This window comes from Loxodonta africana, chromosome 10 (assembly GCF_030014295.1).
Source record: "Loxodonta africana isolate mLoxAfr1 chromosome 10, mLoxAfr1.hap2, whole genome shotgun sequence".
NCBI lineage: Eukaryota > Metazoa > Chordata > Mammalia > Proboscidea > Elephantidae > Loxodonta > Loxodonta africana.
Genome location: NC_087351.1, coordinates 14,061,948 through 14,083,214, shown reverse-complemented (window position 1 = coordinate 14,083,214; position 21,267 = coordinate 14,061,948). Strand labels below are relative to the sequence as shown.

The 21,267-nt window shown below is 52.9% G+C and overlaps 1 protein-coding gene across 1 annotated transcript; it reads left to right on the top strand.

The window, feature by feature from the left end:
- Positions 1-442: 442 nt before the first annotated feature.
- On the top strand, positions 443-18,054 carry TYRO3 (TYRO3 protein tyrosine kinase). The gene is made up of 18 exons (XM_023558681.2): positions 443-1,405; positions 1,632-1,732; positions 2,542-2,712; positions 4,355-4,441; positions 5,153-5,268; positions 7,165-7,342; positions 8,222-8,367; positions 8,899-9,043; positions 10,024-10,153; positions 10,241-10,341; positions 10,621-10,716; positions 11,042-11,122; positions 11,550-11,642; positions 12,429-12,550; positions 12,949-13,058; positions 13,246-13,405; positions 13,579-13,715; positions 16,034-18,054. Exons 1-18 carry the CDS (start codon positions 1,158-1,160, stop codon positions 16,395-16,397), a joined length of 2,586 nt encoding a protein of 861 aa, XP_023414449.1. The 5' UTR covers positions 443-1,157; the 3' UTR covers positions 16,398-18,054.
- Positions 18,055-21,267: the final 3,213 nt, after the last annotated feature.

Genomic DNA, 21,267 nt, shown 5'->3' with positions numbered 1-21,267 from the left:
TATGTGGGGGTTAGCTTTGTGTTCCCACATAGCCCCTGAGGCATGCGGTCACATACAGCTCCATTCAGCACTCGAGCTTGCCAGCTACACACTGCCCACCCCTGGGACGCCGGGATGTGTTGGCTCCCCCCCACCACCCTTGTCCTGTGACTGATGCTGAGTGAATGAAGGGAGTAGGGAAGAGACACAGGGCAGGGTGGCCACCGACCTGGCACTGTACTTGAGACAGCATTCCTTGCCATATCAGCCTCTGGGGTGGGTGACAAGTGTTTACAAGCTGAAGGTTGTGTATCTGAGGCTCAGAGAGCCCAGGAATTTGCCTGTAGTCACACAGCATAGGGCAGAAAGAAGGACTGGATTTCAGCTATGCTGATACTTCGCTGGCCAGTCTCTGCATAAAAACATGCCAGGAGGTAGGTAGGTAGGGTGTGTGTATGTGTGTGTGTAAGTGTGTAAGGTAGGATCCTAGACCACCTCTGTGGCCCTTGTTAGTGTGACAGTGGCTCAGGGGTCCTGGGCACCCTGCTCAGCGTCCTGCCCCTCCCTCCCTCCTGCCTCCCACCTTCTTAGCGCCTGCCCCTGCACTCATTCAGGTATTAATAGAGCGGGCGGCTGCCAGGAAGGCTGCCATGTGTTTGATCTGACGTGGTTGTGCAGCCATATGTTCTCCACTTCAGGGGAGCACCCCCTCCTTCCCTTCCTCAGCCTCCCTTCGTTTGGCGGGGTGGGGTACAGGTGGGTGCCGGCAACAGTGTGGGGTCTGGGCTGGCACCTTGGGTGGAGAGCTGGCAGCCTGTTGCACCGGGTGGGTACAGCAATCATTCTCTAGGCAGCGCCTGCCCCACCAGGGTGAGAACTCCCTGCTGTTTCAGCCTGGCTTCACGGCTGGGATCAGCCCAGACTCCGGCAGCCTGGTTGCCAGGCCTTTTGGTGGTTGGGCCTAAATTTACATTGTCCAGGAGGGTGGAATGGGGAAGAGGCACTTGCACAGAGCTGGGGAGAACTTGGCAGTGACAGAAATAGTGCCTGGAGAGTTGTCATGCTCCTTTTCCAAGCCCAAGTCCAGGCTACCTTCTCTTCCACTTTGTCCTACCTAAGCCTCCTTGGCCATTGGCTGAGAATGAGCCCTCTGATACAAAAGCTAGGTCTGGAAGAGAATGGGGGATATTTCCAGTGACAGGGCCTCAGGCAGGCTGACACATTCTCCTTTCCACCCCTCAGGCCTGAAGCTCCTGGGAGCCCCGGTGAAGCTGACAGTGTCACAGGGACAGCCGATGAAACTCAACTGTAGCATGGAGGGGATGAGTGAGCCTGAGATACACTGGATGAAGGACGGGTCTCTGGTCCAGAGTGTGGACCAGGTGTTTATGCCAATCAGTGAGCAGCACTGGATCAGCTTCCTCAGGTGCAGGGCTGTGAGGGAGGCTGTGGGGAGCCAGCCTGGGGTGGGCTCTGCTCTTTCTTGGAGTTTGTTAGTGGGGGCTGTGCTGATGCCCAGAGGACTGATGGTTTTTTTATTTGGCAACCTGTGGAACCTTCCAAAAGTGGGGCCAGACTGAGTTCCATCCAGTTTGTCCAGCAGACCTGCCCCCTTGTCCAGCAGACCCGAGCCTGGTGTCCTGTTTCCACAGCCTGAAGTCAGTGGAGCGCTCTGACGCAGGCCAGTACTGGTGCCAGGTGAAGAATAAGGGAAAAATCCAGACCTCCCAGCCAGTGTGGCTCATGGTAGAAGGTGAGCGGCAGAGCCACATGGGCATGTTGACCTGGAGCAGGTGCAGTCTGCTGGTCCCATGCCTCTGGAGAGGATAGCTAAGTGGAAACTAGGCTGTCCTATTGCCATCCAGGACTGGGCTGCAGTTGCACCAGGCTCCAGGTCCACCCCAGACATAGGCGACCCTGCCCATTGCAGTGTGGGCATCTGAGAGCCAAGGTGGCAACTAGGATCCATAACCTCTGGGGTGCAGTCAGTTTCAGTTGTCTGAGCAACAAGCCCCCAAACACCAATCCGGGCCTGTCCCCGGTTCTGCCAAGTGGCCTCGCCAGAAGCGGACGAGTGGGGGAGGGCAAGAAGGATTCACAGCTGTGAGAGCTCCAAGCTCAGAGCTGTTCAGCCCAGGAAAACAAAGTGACTAAGAAAGTAACAAAGGGCCCTGAACAGGAGCTGGGGCCTGCCAACAGAACTCTGCTGAAACTCCCACCCACTCCCCCTTCTCCCTTGCCCCTCCCCCAACTCCCAGCTCCCAGCCCCGCCCCCCCTGCCCCATCTCCTCCCTTACTCTGAGAAGGGCTGTCAGAACAGGTCTGGGAAGGGAGTGTGGGAGCTGTTAGCAGAATCTGTCATGCCTAGGGGGCTAGGGAAAAGAAGACCCCCTCCCCAGGAAGCTGGATGACTGCTTTGCACTTGACCAATGGATGGGAAGGGGCCTGCGGGGGGGAGGGGGGGCTTCTGCATAGAGGGCTCCGCATAGAGGCTGGCTTGTGATTCGGGCAGTAGGGAGCCAAAAGGTGGCAAGGCCGTTGCCCGTCCCTCTCTCTCCCTAGGTGTGCCATTTTTCACTGTGGAGCCCAAAGATCTGGCCGTGCTACCCAATGCCTCTTTCCAACTGTCTTGTGAAGCCTTGGGTCCCCCTGAGCCTGTTACCATTGTCTGGTGGAGAGAGGGCAGAAAGGTTGGAGGACCCACTCCCTCTCCCTCCGTTTTAAATGTTACAGGTGAGCAGCCTCAGGAAGGGGCTTTGAAGAGGGCGTGAGCTGGGTCCTTGGGGGCAGTGAGGCTGGCAGTGTTCAAATTGGCTGAAATCACCGAGTTCTCTGTTGTGAGTGTCCAGAGGATCCCGGTGCCTGGGGACGGGAGCTGTACAGTTACTGAGCTTGTTAGGAAGGTGTGCCAGGCTGGATGGGTGGGCTGATTAGTGGAGATCCTGCTGTGTGTGCTTAAGGAGGGTGCTGGGACCTCCTTCCCTCCTTTGCAGCAGTCCTGGCCATGCATGGCTGGCCCCCCTACCCCTCCATGGGAAGGAGGCAGAAACCAGCCCACGCAGAGCTAGGAGGAGTGTCTGGCAGATGCCAAAAAGAGACGATTCTCAGGCTGCCGAAGGGGAAACGGGGGCAAGGCCAGCACAAAGATACAGGCGCCTCCTACCCTAATGGCCCTTTCCCAGAAATCTTCTCCAGACATTTTCCCAGCAACTGTATCTGCGCATACCTCCACGCAGTTATGCCTGTAACACATCTGAACCCCAAGATACTCAGGCACATACTTGTGAGGCTCACCTGTCGGTGAAATAGAGTTCACTGTTTCTGGTTGAGGCTTGAACCAGGCAAGAGAGATGGGAGTCTGGACTTGATCTCATGTGCTGGAAGGTGAGAGGGCAGGGGCTCCGATCTGTCTAGTTCTCTGGCACTTATGAACCTTGAGAAGTGGTGAACTCTGGGAAGCCAGGGCAGGTTTTGTTCAGGAAGCACTGGGTTGGAGCAGATTGGAGAGCAGGGTAGGTCCAGTTCCCTCCAGATGTGCGTGGTTGGGGCCCTCAGGCAGCCGGCCTGATAATAAGCACTCAGTGAACTCCTACTCCACACGCCACACTGAGCTAGGCACCATAGGGGAGCTAGGGAACACAAAGGAAATGGAAGCCGCTGCTCCCCGCCCCCAAGGAATTGAGCATAACTGGGGAGATGAGACAAGCATAAGGAGCTGAGAACTGGTACAAGGCAAAGAATCTGCAAGTACAACAGTAGGGCACAGAGCAGATAGAGAAGCGCTGTGGTGGTTTGTGCAGGAAAGGAGTGACCTGGAAAGGGAGGCAGCTCAGTGCTGACTACGGAGGTGGGAGGGGTGGCTGCACAGTAAGCACTTGACATTCATCACATTGTTTGATTCTCACCCAAAAACCCAAACCAAACCCACTTGGTTAGCAGTTGTAGCACTTAACCACTACACCACCAGCGTTTCCAAAACCCACTGCCGTCTAGTTGATTCCAACTCATAGCGACCCTATAGGACAGAGTAGAACTGCACCATAGAGTTTCCAAGGAGCGCCTGGCGGATTCGAACTACTGATCTCTTGGTTAACCGCCATAGCACTTAACCACTACACCACACATATAGGGCTTGATTCTCACAGTTCTCACATATCAGAGATGAGAAAACTGAGCCCCAGCCCTGAGATTTGCATCAGGCCCATTAGACTCCGAAGTCACTGTTTTTTCCACAAGCCCCCCTCTGTAGCCCCTTCCTTTGACTGGAGAGACTTTTAGGATCCATCTAGGATCAAAACCTGAGCAACCCTCTTCCCCAACTCGACCTGGGTGAGGGGAGCTGCTTGGGTGGCTGACTGAGGTTTTCTGGCACCAGGGGTGACCCAGAGCACTGTGTTCTCCTGCGAAGCTCACAACCCCAAAGGCCTGGCCTCCTCCCGCCCAGCCACTGTGAGTCTTCAAGGTAGGAGGGCTGAGGGGAGGGCTTGGGGGAGGGGGGAAGGGCTGTGGGGAGCGGGGAGGCCCGTGTAGAAGTTAGAATCACATGCTGTCCAGCTGCCTAGGGTCCTGTCCTGCTGTATCCTGGGGATGAGGGGTTAATTGGCGTGTCTCCCCTTCCTAGCGGGAGGACCTGAGATCCTACTATAGCTGAGATGAGAATAGAAACCCGACTTCACAGCAGACTTCCCATAATGAAAGGACTCCTTGGGAGGGAGGGAGCCAGCAGGCGCTGGTCAAGGCTTCTGTCCAACTGCGCCTCTGCCACCCGCTGTGGAGGCATTGGGGATGGGGGAAACATGGCCCTGCAGAGAGAGAGCCCAGTGTGAGGTGCTGGGCCAAGGCTGCAGGGGCAGGTGTTTGTCTCTAGGCTGTATCTCTCAAAGCCAAGGTACCCCTCTCCCACACCCTCACTGTCTTGTCCTATTCCTTAGTCAGGCAGGACCCCTGATTCAGGGAGAGGCGACCTCCCTCCACAGCCTAGGCATTCAGGCAGGTATGGGTAGCTGTCCCCTACTGGCTGCTTGTATATCTCCGTGTAGCCATCTTTAGGTTGGAGGTGCCCCAGACCCTGGAGAGGGACTCAAGGCTTACTCCCATGCCTCCTGCATCCTCTTCTCATGTCCTACTGGGCGCTGGAGTCTCTGGGGCACTCACTCTAGGTCCTCATCCACAGTACTGCCTACAGCCCCTTCCAACATCACAGTGACGAAGCTCTTCAGCAGAAATGCTAGTGTGGCCTGGATGCCAGGTGCTGATGGCCAAGCCCTACTCCGATCCTGCACGGTGCAGGTAAGCTGAGATGGGCAGACAGGCTCTTCTGGCCTGGACATGTTTGTCTGGCTGTCTTTGTTGACTGTGCCATCACACTTACCTAGACCCGCCCAGGGGCTCGGTCTCCAGCTCTGTGCAGGGGCTGCCCCTTAGTAGGAACAGCCTCATCTTATCATCTGGCAGCCAAGTGACTGCAGATTGGCTTGAACCCGGGCGTTGTTCTTTAGGTTGGAAAGCAGGTCACTAGAGTAGATTTGGGCTCTCTGGAACAGAGTTTTTTCTTCCATGGGGGAAAACTCAAACCTTTGGTTTATCTGGCATCCAGGCTCTCATGCCCTGCCCCACCTCTAACTCATGCCAAAGAGAACAAGAGGACCAGAGGGCGTCTAAGCCCTGGAAAGTGTAAAGCTGGGTAGGTGATACCAAAAACAAGAGGCAATGCAAGCTTGATCTTTTTCACCTGTTTACTCAGATAGTGTTTAATGAGCAGTTCTGTTCTTAGACCTGGACTAAAGAGGCCCCTGCCCTGTTGGTGACCCCGCTGTGGCCCTCCTTTGGCCACACTTCTTCCCCCAGAGCAAGCAGTCTGCAAGGTCAAGGGGATGTGCCCATCCAGATCCTGACCCTGCCACTCCACACACCAGGCACTTTGCACCTCTTGCCCTGAGTCTGCTTCCAGGGCCTGTGTGGGCATCTTTTCTGGGTCCATCCTCCCAAGACTGGACCACACTGTGGTCCGTGCTGCTCTAAGCCTGAGGAGCAGTCGTCTGTCAGGGGAATGGGAACTGAATGTGGGTGTACAGGAATGTTGTCCGCACCATGCACTTGAGGCCCCTCATGGTGTGGACCCATAGCTGGACCCATGGTTCTTGTGCCACCACGTTCTGTCTTGGGACTTCAAGGAGCCTGAGGATTATAAATGCAAACCTGGCCTCCCAGATTGTTTTGAGGGTTTATTTGTGAAGATATTAAGATAGAAAATAGGGTTAGCTTATTTATAGGCGTCCCTGAGTGGTGTAAACGGTAACAAGTGTGACTACTAACTGAAAGATTGGAGGTTCCAGTCCCTCTAGAAGTGCCTCAGAAGGAAGGCCTGGCAATCTACTTCTGAAAAATCAGCCATTGAAAACTGTATGGAGGACAGTTCTCTGACACACATGGGTCGCCATGAGTCAAAATTGACTGGATGGTAACTGGTAGCTGAATTACAGCATTTAAATATTTAGCCATATGGCATGTGGATCTTCATTTTTACTCCTGTCCAGGCCCACCAAAGTGTAAGAGGAGCATCTAATTCTAGTTACCCATTGCTGCTCTGTCGATTTTGACTCATAGCAACCCTATAGGACAGAGTAGAACCACCCTGATAGAGTTTCCAAGGAGTGCCTGGTAGATTTGAACTGCTGACCTTTTGGTTAGCAGCCATAGCACGTAACCACCACGCCACCAGGGTTTCCTAATTCTAGTTATCAGGGTGAAAAAATGAGTAAGACTGTTTCTGTGCCCTTGAGAAGCTCCAAGATTGGCACTGGCATGGAACGAGTTACAATAAGTGGTAAATACTCTAACAGAGTTCAGTAACTGAGTACAAAGGGATGGTTTTCTGGAGGCGTTGAGAAAGGCTTTCACAGAGAAAGTGATACTTGAACTGATATTTGAACCAGAGTCTTAAAGGATGGCAGGTCATTCTGAGCTTCGGGAACAGCATCTGCAAAGGTGTGGTAGGTAGTGTGTTACGGGGACAAAGTGGGAGGGGAGGTGAGGGGGAGAGCAGCAAGTGTTTGCTGATAGGCTTAGTTGCCTTAGGGAAGCTTTAACCCTAGAAATCCTCCCCCCACCACACACCCATACACATCCCATCTTCCATCTCATCTCAGACCCTGCCCCAGGTCATTGTTTTCTGCATTTCTGCAGGTGACTCAAGCCCTAGGAGGCTGGGAAGTCCTGGCTGTCGTGGTGTCTGTGCCACCCTTTACCTGCCTGCTCCGGGATCTGTCTCCTGCCACCAACTACAGACTCAGGGTGCGCTGTACCAATGCCTTGGGGCCCTCTCCTTACGCTGACTGGGTTCCTTTTCGGACAAAGGGCCTAGGTAAGGACTTACAGGGCACAGTGGCTGAGCAGAGGCGTAGTGCTGGTGGTGTTGGCATGGAATTCTGGATAGAGTTTATGGGAGAGGGGCTACCTGAGAAGGATGACCCTGCATCATTCAGCAAAAGTATACTGAGCGCCTGCTACATACCTGTCATTATGAGTCTGAATCAGCTTGATGGGCACAGTGGCTGAGCAGAGGCGTAGTGCTGGTGGTGTTGGCATGGAATTCTGGATAGAGTTTATGGGAGAGGGGCTACCTGAGAAGGATGACCCTGCATCATTCAGCAAAAGTATACTGAGCGCCTGCTACATACCTGTCATTATGAGTCTGAATCAGCTTGATGGCAAAGGGTTCGGTGTTTTAGTTTTGGCTGCATACCTAATGAACTAAATAAATCCAGCCTCTCTCCCATACAGCTTTAGTTTTAGTGGGTAGAGCAGACAAACCAACTAGAAAAGATGAGAGAATTTGATGGTGAAGAGTACCCCAGGGAGGTCAAGGAAAACCTTCCAAGGAGTTCTGGGGTTGCAGTGATAAGAAAGCAGCCACGTGAACATTTGGGGGAAATCACGGCAGGAATCACTGTAGGTGACAGGAGCAAGGGCAAAGACCCTTTGGCAGGAACTTGTTTGGAGTTCTTTGGCCACAGCAAGGAGGCTAGTGTGGCTGGCGCTTCCTTGTGTGAGGGGAGTGGTGAGGGATGAGGTAGAGAGGCAGTAACCATGGCGATGACAAGCAACACTGCTAAGCTGGGGTGCCGCTGGTCCCCCTTCTCCCCAGACAGTGAGTAAGCAGTCAGAGCTGGGAGGTGAGTTTAGTTGGATAATGATGGTGGGAAGGGCAGGGGTCTTAGCAACCTCTTCTCTTTGGGTGCAGCCCCAGCCAGCGCTCCCCAGAACCTCCATGCCATCCTCACAGACTCAGGCCTCATCCTGGAGTGGGAAGATGTGAAACCTGAGGGCCCTATGGAAGGCCCCTTGGGGACCTATAAACTGTCCTGGGCTCAAGACAATGGAACCCAGGTAAGGGCCCGCAGAGGCCTCCACTCTCCAGGTATACTGGAGAGCCCTCCACTCTCCAGGTGGGTTCTCAGGTACTGGAGAGTTGGCTTTCAGGGCTCTAGGACCTTTAGAACTTCAGAATGGCTATCCTCAGTGGCCTGGACCCCACCACCCTGGGTATTCACTGCCCCCAACCCTCAGCTGCCAGCTCACTCTTTATTGGATTCTGTCTCTAGTTAGGGTTTTATCCTGTGGCCACTTTGTATGTCAAGCAGGAAGCGCATTCCTGCACAAACTGGGGGAGGGCACAGATAAGGCCTTCTTCTCCGGCCTGGCTCTCTCCCATCCCCCTCCTCTGCGTTCCTGGACTGAGCTTTGTTTGTCTTCGGGAGAGGCCCCTGCAGCCTGGAGCTGGAATGCGATGACTCCCAGCAGGTTGTGTTCCTGAACCCCACGCCCCTGTGCTCCCAGCTGGACCTATTGCTGCCCTCAGGCCCCAGCTTGAGGCCTTACTCAGGCTCAGTGTGGGGTGGGGGCTTTTTCTGGCTGCAGAATGAGCTGACAGTGGAGGGGACCAGGGTCAACTTGACAGGCTGGGATCCCCAGAAGGACCTGACTGTGTACGTGTGCGTCTGCAATGCCGTTGGCTGTGGGCCCTGGAGTCAGCCTCTGGTGATCTCTTCTCACGACCACTCAGGTGAGGCCTGGGGGGGAGGGGACAAGGGAGCAGGGCATTCAAGGGCCAGCTGTTGGGAGGGGCTGGCAGGACCTTCCTGATAGACCCACAGACTGAGAGTCCAGCATTGGAGACCAGGGTTGGTATTTAATGACCCTTTCGTGCCCAGCGCTGCATATAGTGACTGTGAACTTAGGGTTGCTATGAGTTAAAATTGACTCATGGCAATGGGTTTGACTTTTTTTTTTTAATTTTTTTGGGTGGTTTGTTTATTGGGAAGCTACTTTCTCATTGACAGTGCATGTTGCTGCAAGTCAGGTGCCTTAATGATTGTTTGAAACCAAAGAAATGGGCCAGTGCTGCAAATTACTGTTTTTATAGGGTATCGTATCAACCCTGTCCTATAGGGTCACTATGATTCGGAATCGACTCGATGGCAGTGGGTTGGGATCAGGTGCCTCAATTTTTGGTAGGGAAAATAGAAATTTTGAAAATTTTTATTTGTTCCACATATGTTCCAGTAAACCCTGGTGAGGCCTCTGGGGTATAATTAGTGGTACTTCATCTGTACCACTAAACACTTAGGGTGGGCTTGTGGGAGGGGACAAGAAAAAAAATCCATACCACCTACCAACAATTCAGACGTCCTCAGGGATTCAGAGTGCTTCCATCAATGAAAATTCATGGCATCAGCAAGAAATTCAGAGCGGAAACTAATTGGGTCACCAAAGGGTTAAGCTGTGTCTCGTTTCCCATTCTTCCTCAACTCTCACACCCAGAAGGAGCATAGAAGTCCTTGGTCATACTCCGTGGTTACAATAGCCAGGGCCTGTTGCTGACAAGGCAGGACCCAGTTGGCTCTTCTTCTGGGGCCTCTTTCCACTCAGGGACCCTTGTTGACTTAGGGGATCCTCTTGACGAGGCCAGATGGCCATCCTGGGAAAGCTCTGAGGGACTCCGTGGTGGCAGCTTAGTTAATGCTACTGCCCTTCCCTCTGTAGGCCAGCAGGGCCCTCCCCACAGCCGGACATCCTGGGTGCCTGTGGTCCTGGGTGTGCTCACTGCCCTGGTGACAGCTGCTGCCCTGGCCCTCATCCTGCTTCGAAAGAGGCGGAAGGACACACGATTTGGGTAAGGGGCGTAGTGGAGAGGGAGAGGGAGAGACAGGTGGTGGCTGAGGGCCTTGAAACTGACCCCAGGTCCTCGGTTTCCCTTTAGGCAAGCCTTTGACAGTGTCATGGCTCAGGGGGAGCCAGCTGTTCACTTCCGGGCAGCCCGATCCTTCAACCGGGAAAGGCCTGAGCGCATCGAAGCCACATGTGAGTGGTGGGGGATCATGCGAGGAAAAAAACCTTTATATTCCTGTCTGCATTCCTTTTACCAACTCATTAATCTGACCAGTATGCTTGAACCTTGGTGAGACCCAGGCACACAAGACAGACAGACAAACCTACTGTCCTGAGGGTTGCCGTCTCCAGCTGTGGGAGCGCTAAGCTCATCTCTGTGCTCTAAGGGTGGGTCAGAGGTGTAGGAGGCAGGCTGGGCTTTGGATTAGGAGCTGGGGTCACTACCCTTTCTCACTGACCCCCTCCTCACAGTGGACAGCTTGGGTGTCAGCGATGAACTGAAGGACAAACTGCAAGATGTGCTCATCCCAGAACAGCAGTTCACCCTGGGCCGGATGTTAGGCAAAGGTATGGGGCTGTGTAGGAGTTGGCAAGCGTTGCTATGTCTGGGCGTATGTGGTTTCTCCTATCATGGAGAGTGTGGATTTGCCTTAGCTCCTATAAACAGAATGTCCTTGTAGATCCTGAGTTTGGGAGGTTTAGGGGAATGGTAGCTGGGGATGAAGAGGACTGAGGAGCCACTTCCAGTATGCTCTTCTTTGGCTGCGGGCAGCGGTGCCTCCAGTGGCTCCAGAGTCTGATGATTTTGTGTACCCATGGATGGTCACGTGGGAGGGAAAAAGGTGGAGGCAAGAGGCTGAGGGGACCCACCTTCATTTGGATCTGTCCCTAGGAGAGTTTGGTTCAGTGCGGGAGGCCCAGCTGAAGCAGGAGGATGGCTCCTTTGTGAAGGTGGCAGTGAAGATGCTGAAAGGTGAGTACAACATAGTATCTGAGGGTGGCTGGAAGGGGGACTGATCCTGAGCCTGACTTTGCTTTGCCCTGAGACTTTCTGAGAAGAGCTAGTTAGTACTGACTGGGCTGTTGTCTGCACCACGTGAGTAATTCACAAGCACAGACCCACACACATATTCATGCCCCAGCCTTTCCTCTCTGCCGTCAGTAGTGACTATCCTCTGAGCTCACTCTCCGGATGATTAAGGCTGTGGTTGGTGGAGCTGCTGTGCTATCCAAACCAAAGAGGAGGCTTTACAAGTAGAGAAATTGTTGGACAGCCCTGCCCCGTGGAGGTTTCACCCGCTCCTGGGCAGAATGCCTCCTGGGCCAGGACATATGAAGGATAAGGCCTAGGTGTCTTAGGGGTCTTACCTCTTTCCGTCCTTCCCATTCTATTCTCCCAGCTGACATCATCGCCTCAAGTGACATTGAAGAGTTCCTCAGGGAAGCGGCTTGCATGAAGGAGTTTGACCACCCACACGTGGCCAAGCTTGTTGGTGAGCCCCTTTTTGGGGGAGGCAGATATAGAATAGGGCCAAAAATATGCTCCCCAAGGTGGGAGGGCAGCCTATGGGAGAGAAGCTTGAACTTAATTGGTGAGTAAGCAGATGTAAGCAAAATAGATAGGGAGAGTCCTGGTTGTAACCTGACCAGATTCCAGGTGAGATTAAACCTACTTCTCACTTATCAACATGGTTGGATTACAAAGACCAGGTTGTTATACAAAAATCAGTGTTATGCAAAAATGGAGAATGACCACATCAGATCACAAAAATGGAAGATGACTACATCATTACACAACTGCCAAATTACATCATTATATAACTGTGAAACCACTGAGAATCATGGCTGACCCAAGTTGACATGACCTTAACCATCACAGTCAGCGTTACTCTCACCTTGCACTTCGGCATTTGTTATCACCAGATGTATGTCGTGAATGCACAAAACGTCGGATAATAGACTTTTTACTATTGTTGTAAGTGCAAAGTGTCGAATAATGAGATAGTCAATAAGTGAGGAGCAGGCGTATGTTTGCAGACCCTGTACCAAAGGCTCTCATGATGAAGACTTCTCTAGGAGGAGGGGACAGAGGAGATGCTCCAGGGCTCAGAATTAGTTTATTGGGGCAGCTGTGAGTCACCAGGCCAGTGTGCACTTGTGGGAAGACAGGTGGCAGAGCCAGGGATGGGGGTGGGGCCTAGCAGGCAGGGGCTGGTGTAGACCCCTGAGCCTTCCTCTGGCCTTCATGTGCCCAGCTCCTGACTATCCCTTGTTCCCAGGGGTCAGCCTCCGGAGCAGGGCCAAGGGCCGTCTCCCCATCCCCATGGTCATTCTGCCCTTCATGAAACATGGGGACCTGCATGCCTTCTTGCTCGCCTCCCGGATTGGGGAGAACCCCTTTGTGAGTACTTGGGGTGGGAGAACAGGGCCTGGAAAGAACCCTGGGAGAGAGGGGCTTGGTGGGCAGGTGATGGAGCTGCTTGGGAGCAGGAGGGCACAGAGTTGACCCTTTTTATGCTAACAAGTTTCCTTTTCCCTCACAAAGCCCTGCGGGGGCTTCTAGGCTGTACAACAGCCTCTTCCAGGAGGAGAGACCTGTGCGGTCCCAGGTCTTGGCTCCTGAGCTCTCTGTCAGACTTGCCAAAACTTCCTTGCCTTGGGAACCCCCCTCCATCCCTTTCCTTTCAGTGATTCTGAGAATGTTCCTTCAGCCTTCTGGCCTCTGGCTCGCAAACCCTATTCATCCTGCTCCAGCTGGGTAGGCAGATCCAGCCTGAGCTTGTCCTGTCTGTCCTCCAGAACCTGCCCCTCCAGACCCTGATCCGGTTCATGGTAGACATTGCCTGCGGCATGGAGTACCTGAGCTCCCGGAACTTCATCCACCGAGACCTAGCTGCTAGGAATTGCATGTATGTGAATTCTAGAGGGCTCGGGGAGGCAGGCAGCAGCCAGGGCCGGGAGGGGTTCATTAATGGTCAGCTCCTGCCTGTGACCTGGTCTGGTATGCTGGGGGACAGCTTGGGAGTAAAGTGCCCTGGCTCTGTAAGGCTATGGCCTGGAGAAGGGCTGACCCTCATCCTGCAACACCCCTCGCAGGCTGGCAGAGGACATGACGGTGTGCGTGGCCGACTTTGGTCTTTCCCGGAAGATCTACAGTGGGGACTACTATCGTCAGGGCTGTGCCTCCAAATTGCCTGTCAAGTGGCTGGCCCTGGAGAGCCTGGCGGACAACCTGTATACTGTGCACAGTGACGTGGTGAGCAGGGGGGCACAGGGACCATGCAAGGAGACCCTCAGGATCCTCAAGGGCCTAGCCAGCCCTGCGCTCTTCACTTTTGCCGCCCAGCTATGAGGCCCCTGAGCCCTGAGGTGTACCTGCCTAGAGCCAGGAAGCTTAGCAACACGCCTCCAACTGTGGTTCTATCGCAGTGGGCCTTTGGGGTGACCATGTGGGAGATCATGACTCGTGGGCAGACGCCATATGCTGGCATCGAGAATGCTGAGATTTACAACTACCTCATCGGCGGGAACCGCCTGAAACAGCCCCCAGAGTGCATGGAGGACGTGTGAGTGCCCCGGGATGGGGATTCTGGGAGGAAACAGTCTCAGCTGATGGCTGCCACCATAGCTGCTGGCCCAGTGGCAGCTCAGAACCTTGATCGGAGATTTATTAATTTATTTTGGTGGAAATGTCCTTATACTGAGAGGGAAATCTGACCTCCACCCTATGCTCTGGCTTTTTCTATTGCTGTTTTCTGTGAGAATCAGATACCCCAAAGGCAGAAGGCACAGGTGGAGCAATAGTGCAGCTTCCCTGTCACCTTCTTTCCACCCCCACCTCCTTCCTTCCACCCCAGCTAGTCTAAAAGACCTCCCCTCGACTCAGCTCCCCTTCCTCGCCAGAGAGGGCTGCACAAGGGCAGGAAGAAAACTCCGTGCTGTTCCATCTGCTCCATGGTTGACAAGGAGAGGGCTCGGGGCGAGAGGCTGCACCCCTTTCCTGGTCTTGGCCTCCTATCAAGGGTGTGGAGGGGGCCTAAGATAACTTCCTTTCTGGAAGCCTGAAGTCATCGGGAGTGGGGTGTGGGGTGATACAGCCTGTACAGGAGTGTCGGCGAGCATCTGTGACATGGTGGCGGTAGGCATGACTTATGCCAGCTGGGCACTTCACAGGCATGCTTGCAGGTAAGCCTCATCTAACCTTATGAGGAAAAGACTATTATTATCCCCATTGTGTGGATGAGGAAGTAGGATTAAAGGGGTTAGGTAACAGAGCCAAGGTCACACAGCTATCAAGTAGACGAGCTGAGATTTGAACCTAGGTCCCTGTGACTTCTGAATATGTACTCTTAACCATCCCACCAACTGTGATTTGTCTGTTCTAGTCCGCATTCCCTCACCCCATCCAAGCCAGGGTTTCCTGGGGCCCCCAGAGGACCTTTTTACTAGCACCAGGGGCAGGGAGTCCACAGTGGTTCAGGAAGGAATCTGCTCCCCATTTCTTACTGTGGGGTTGGACCTGTAGAAGCCTAAGACCCCTGACAGGTAGAAGAAGGCTCAACCTGAATGATGGAATCCTCCTTCTCTAGGGCAGTGAATTTGAAGTGCCCTGAGCCTGGAGCCCTGGTGGTTAAGAGCTTGGCTACTAACCAAAGGTTAGCAGTTCGAATCCACCAGCCACTCCTTAGAAACTCCATAGGGCAGTTCTACTCTGTTATACAGGGTTGCAATGAGTTGGAATAGACTCCATGGCAATGGGCTTAGGCTTGGGAGGCTGGGCTATGGGTGACTCACCTGCACTCAAGAGGGAAATCTGGGTGCACAGCCAGGTTCCACCCCTACTATCTATTCAGCAGAGCTCAGAGCACAGTAGGGGCGGGACTTCCTGTAGCTGCAGCCTGGCAGGGCCCTCATCTGTAGCTGCAGAGGCTCTGCTGGGCAGTGGGGACCAAGCCCTGGCTCAGCCTCCTCCCGGGCTGAAGCTGGTGTTGCCAATTTAGGGTGGACAGGTGCCAACTGGCTCCTAGCACAGCCTTGAGAATGTGTCCCAGCCCGGCCATGTGCCCATGGCCCTGAATCATTCCCACGGCCTATCCAGTATCTGGCATGACTCCCCCATCCTTGGGGGCCCCTGTCAGGAGGACTGGCGTGTGGTGGTTCTTGGGGCTTTTGTCATGGGCACAGGCAAGAAAGTCAGGCCTTTGCTCTGACTGGACTTGGCCTCAGCCCTTCCCAGTGGTAGGCTTTTTCCTGGACCTGGGGCATTCCCTGAGAACAGGGATAGGGCTTCAGGACATCTGTAAGACCCCTGAAATTGTATGTAGAAAAGTGTTCAAGCCGAGGGAAGAGGGCTGGAAGCTTTTCTTAGATTCTCAAAGCAGCCCATGACCAAGGAGGATTAAAAATTGCCTGCCTGGCTCTGCCTTGTGAGGATTTAGGGCAAAGAATGGCTGCTCAGAGCCCTCCAAAAAAATAAGCCTGAGTCCAGATTGCGTTCTGCAAGGTAAAAGCACTCCCGAGTACCCCCTCCCAGGGCAGTGGAGCAGGGACTCTGGGGCCCACCCACCTGGCTTCAGATCCAAGTTTGATCATTTTCTACCTGTGTGGCCTTGGTCAAGTTTCTTAACCTCTCTGCTGCACTTTCCTTGTCTGTAAAATAGGAGTAATTGTAAAACTTAATTCGTTGGGTTGTTGTAAGAGTTAAATAATAAAGTTTAGTATCTGAAAACGCTTAGAGGAGTGCCTGACACATAGTAAGCCCTATCCAAGAATGAGTGCTAAATAAAATTAAGATGATTAAGGGGCCTCTGCCTTTGAGGACAGAGCCATCCTTCCCCTTTCTTCTGGATGCTTATTACATCTTCTCACATTCTCTCCGCCCCAGGTATGAGCTCATGTACCAGTGCTGGAGTGCGGACCCCAAGCGGCGCCCAACCTTCACGTGCCTGCGAATGGAACTGGAGCACATCCTGGGCCACCTGTCCGTGCTGTCCAGCAGCCAGGACCCCCTGTACATCAACATCGAGAGAGCTGAGGGGCCTGGCGGGGATCAGGCCAGCAACGGGGCTGGAGATGGCAGTGGCTTGGGAGCAGTGGGAGGCGTCCCCAGTGATTGTCGGTACATCCTTAGCCCCGAGGGGCTGTCTGAGCAGCCTGGGCAGGAGGAGCAGCAGCCGGAGACCCCTGTCAGCGAGGGCCAGAGGCTGCTGCTACAGCAGCAAGGGCTACTACCCCACAGTAGCTGTTAGCCCACAGGCAGAGGGCAGCTGGGGCCACGCGCTGGCTCCACTGGCTTCTGTGCTGGCTGACTAAGCCCACCTCTGACCCCAGCCCAGCAGCAAGGTGTGGAGGCTCCTGTGGTAGTCCTCCCAAGCTGTGCTGGGAAGCCTGACTGACCAAATCGCCTAATCCCAGTTCTTCCTGCAGCCACTCTGTGGCCAGCCTGGCATCAGTTCAGCCCTTGGCTGGGTGGAGGTAGGCCAAGCCTGGTTGTCTGAACCCAGGCAGCTGGCAGAAGGGAGGTGGTGGTGGTGATGTTTCCATGGTTACCATGGGTGTGGATGGGAGTGGGGGGAGGGTAGATCTGGCCCTGTGGGCCCCTACCCTCCCAGCTGAGCTGCCTCTGCTTCTTTAGGGTATGCATTGAGCCCTCCAGCCTGGGGACCCTGCTGGGCCCACCACGCCTGGGTTTAAATGGCCAAGTTTGCCCCTTGTGTCATCCTCCTTTAGGTGAGAGTTGGTACAGTCAGATCCTGAGGCCTGTGGTAGGAGGCAGTGGGACACACACCTTCCTGATTCCTCACCTTGCCTAGGCCAGGAGAAGTGGGCGCCACTTCATTGCGGCTGACCTGGCCACACCAGGGGCATGCTGGGGAGCCACAGGCTGCCCGTCTTCTAAAGGCAGTGCGCTGAGCCCAGCAAGAGGAGGGGGCGCCATGGGGCTTGCCCAGGATGAGGGAGGCCAGAGAGGAGTCCAGGAGCCCTTCTCCCTGTCCTCCACAGTCTGAGCATGCCACCAAATCCCAAGTATCCTAAGACTAACAAAGGCAGCTGTGTCTGAGCCCAGCCCTTCCATCCAGTGTCCTTAGTCCCAACTTCCCCTCTAACTGAAGACCCTCTTCTGTCCCAAGTCTCCTGAGGGAGAATAGGCCTGATGGCTGGTGTGGGTGAGGGGAAGTTATAGGAGCCTAGACCCCAGCCTGGGCCAGGGGAGCCTTGGGGAATGCATGGGGTGCGTCCTTGTTGTTAGGGACATTGCCAAGCTGTTAGATGCTGTTTAAAAACAGAAATAAAATTGAAAACTAAAGACCCAAGATTTTGTCTCTTAAATGTTTGCTTTTTTCCCAGATGACAAAAATGAAGTATCTCTGCATAAAGAAAAGTCTGGGAAGACATATGCCAAAATGTTAACAGCTGTTATCTTTATATGATGTGATTAAGGGGACTTTTCTTTGTGCTTTCCGAGTTTCCGGAGTTGAACAGAAAATGGCTTTTGTAATTACCAAAGACCCCCAATACATCTCATTATGTTAAAAATAATCTCTGTAGACGAGTAGGAAAACACAGAAAATCATAAAGATGTGAATTACCTATGATCCCACCACCTAGAGATAACCATTGTTGACTTTTTGAAAATCCAAATATTTTGAAATAGTTTACTTCTTTTATCTTGGAACAAGGACGAAGAGGCCATCTTTGCTGTCTCCAACCTCTCTATCAAGGAGTCATGATGGCGCAACAGTTAAGTACTCGGCTGCTAACTGAAAGGTCACTTGTTTGTACCCACCCTAGCCACTCCGCTGGAAGAAAACACCTGACCATCTGCTTCTGTAAAGATTACAGCCTAGAAAGCCCTATGGGGCAGTTCTACCCTGTCCTATAGTCATACTGAGTCAGAATTGACTTGGTGGCACGCAACAACAACCCCTCTACCAGACGTTCCTCCTATCATTGGGTGAGGAGACTTTGATCTCACCTTTACACCTTTCTTTGGAGCCAGGGAAAACTCTGAGAAGAGGTAGGCAAAGAGAATGGTGATTTTCTTGAGAATTAGAGCACTGAGCTTACCTCCAAGTATTTCTACCTGAAAATTTTAGTTTAGCAGCTTTTAGAATATGCTCACAGGTGTCTGCAGCAGGAGGCGTGGGAAAAGGCCCCACTCTGCAGTGAGGGGCGTGGGGAGGCTGGGAGAGGCGCAAGCAAGTATTACACTGCTGGCTGAGGGCAGTGGAATGGGGCGGGCACTTCTGAAAGCAAATATCCGGAAAAACCTGTTGTTGGCAATCCAGATTCTGGTTTTCACGTGGATCATGAGTCCTGAATTAACTCCCAGGGAAGTGGCATTCAGAAAGTTTCCTGCTATGATTAGCTTTAACTATTATCTGTGAGATATTGTTCAGGAAAGACTCTCAAATAGTGTCTACCATAGGAGCTCCTATTGTGTGCTGAGCACTTTGCCTAGTGCTTTATACATATAATTTCATATACCGTTTGTATAAGATGGATCTATAATTATCCTCAGAGAGGACAAAGATGCAGAGTAAGTAACTTGTCCATGGTTACATAGCTACTAAGTGATAGGTACACTAAGTCTCCTACCCACAACTCCAGAGAGCATCCTGAAGCTCCATCATGAACATTTCATCTTTTGAGTGAATATAGGTCAACAGTCAAGAGTAGGCACCTTTTAAAATGCATAGGAGTCCTGATGTGTGTATATGTGACAAATCTAACCTCTTGAAGTGGGAGTTACCTATCAGTGATTATATTAGTACAAATTATCTTATCAGCTCAGTCTCTTTCTCCTGAGCACCTTGGCCTCCATAAGGGCCTTGGGGTAGGTGATGATAGTGGAATTTTGAAAAACCTTTTTATTAGAGTCCCTGGGGTGGTGCAAGGAGCCCTGGTGGTGCAGTGGTTAAAGCGCTTGACTATTAACCTAAGGAAACCCTGGTGTAGTGGTTAAGTATTACGCCTGCTAACCCAAGGGTTGGCAGTTCAAATCTGCCAGGTGCTCCTTGGAAACTCTATGGGGCAGTTCTACTCTGTCCTATGGGGTCGCTATGAGTTGGAATCGACTCGACAGCGCTGGGTTTGGTTTTTTGAGTTTGGTTTTTGGTTTTTACCTAAAGGTAGGTGGTTGGACCCACCAGCAGCTCTGCAGGAGAAAGATGTGGCAGTCTGCTTCTGTAAAGATTACAGTTTAAGAAGCCCTATGGGGCAGTTCTACTCTGTCCTATGGGATCACTGTGAGTCAGAATTGATTTGATGGCACACAACAACAACCCCTCTATCAGGCTTTGCTCCTATCATTAGGTGTGGAGACTGATGTCACCTTTACAGGCTTCCTCCAGCCTCCTGGTTGTCTAGCCAAAGTTCAGTAAATGACAGGAGAGATTCAAATGCCTGGGCACTTCCCTGGGAGGGGCAGAGGAGAGAAGCAGCCTTTGGACCCTCTCTGACACAGAGAGGTGTGGGGTAAAGCCCCTGGATCATTACAAGGTAGAAAGGAGTTTTACATTTGACACTGGAGGACCAAAAAGCCCTGTGGCAACCTATTGCCTGAAGACCTCAGGTTGGATGTCTGTGCCCGACCCTGGCCCTTAGGGCCGGCAGGACTTGTGGTTACTGTCTTTCTACTCAATTCCTCCAACAGGGAAGGCTCGGGCTAGGGAAGCCGGGGGTCGTGGAACTTGGTGATCCGGGCTTTGAGGGGAACAACTTGGGAGGGGCACCACACGCGGGGCCACATGCAGGGTCACACGCGGTTCGCTCTGCCTCAGGCTTGGCAGAGGCCGCTCGGCGGCGGGCAGGGAAAGGCTCCGCCTGGGCGGCGGGACACGAGCCCCTTTGTCCGCGGTGGAGAGGCCCCAGCTGCAGGCAGAGCCGGCGCCCTGCGGCGGGAGACGAGGAGCGCCCCCGGCTGGCGGTCGCCACGGGGCTGCGGCTGCCGGAGGGAGCGCGGCCCGGGTCAGGGTGGGCGGGAGGGAGACAGAGAGGGGGGAGCCCGACGTTTGTAGGTCAATTGGGTTGATCCTCCCTACACCGAGAAAACATTCCATCCCACCGATGGCCCGCACTTTTTTTTTTTTTTTTTTTTGGTTAAAGCTGTCTTTTAAATTTGCCTCCTCTCGAGGTAAAATTTAATTCAACAAGTACTGAGTTGGCCAAGAGAAATGTAAAAGAACTGTGAGAGCCAGTTTTTACGCCCGAGGGGTTCAGACTCCTTGGAAACAACGCAAACCGAAGTTGCCTAAATCATCCCCCGGTTTGTCAAGAAATTGCTAAGCAGCGCCGCGGGGAGTAAAGGAGAGAGAAAAGGAGGCTGGAGCCACGCCGGCTGAGAGGAGATGGAAAGACGTCCTAGCCAGGGACGGGGAGCTGGGGGGACGCCCCGAGAGGTGGACTCTAAGCAAGGTCAGCCAGTGCTTACTGGGCAAAAATGCAAAGGAAGAGTCCGAGGAAATTCCTAAAGCCAAAACCCATAGAATGCCTGGTAATCCAACTCAACAAGTTTTTCTTCAATTAAAATAATAATAAAATATTTCAAACGCTCCATATTAAACTTTTATTTTTTTATTGTGCTTTAGGTGAAAAATTACAGGTCAAGTTAGTTTCTCATAAAAAAAATTTATATACATATTGATATGTGACCCTAGTTGCTATCCCTATGACAGCACACTCACTCTTTCCACCGCGGATTTACTGTGTGCATTCAACCAGCTCCTAACCCTTTCTGCCTTCTCATTTAGCCTCCAGACAGGAGCTGCCCATTTAGTCTCGTTTATCTACTTGAACTAAGAAGCACACTCTTCACAAGCACTGTTCTGTTTTATAGTCCAGTCTAATCTTTGTCTGGAGAGTTGGCTTTGGGAATGGTTTTAGTTCTGGGTTAACAGAATCTGGGGGCCATGTCTTCTGGGGTTCCTCTAGTCTCAGTCAGACCATTTAGTCTGGTCTTTTTATGTGAATTTGGGTTCTGCACCCCACTTTTTTCCTGCTCCTTCAGGGATTTTATGTTGTGTTTCCTGTCAGAGAGGTCATTGGTGGTAGCCAGGCACCATCTAGTTCTTTTGGTCTCAGGCTATGTACTCTGGTTTATGTGGCCCATTTTGTCTC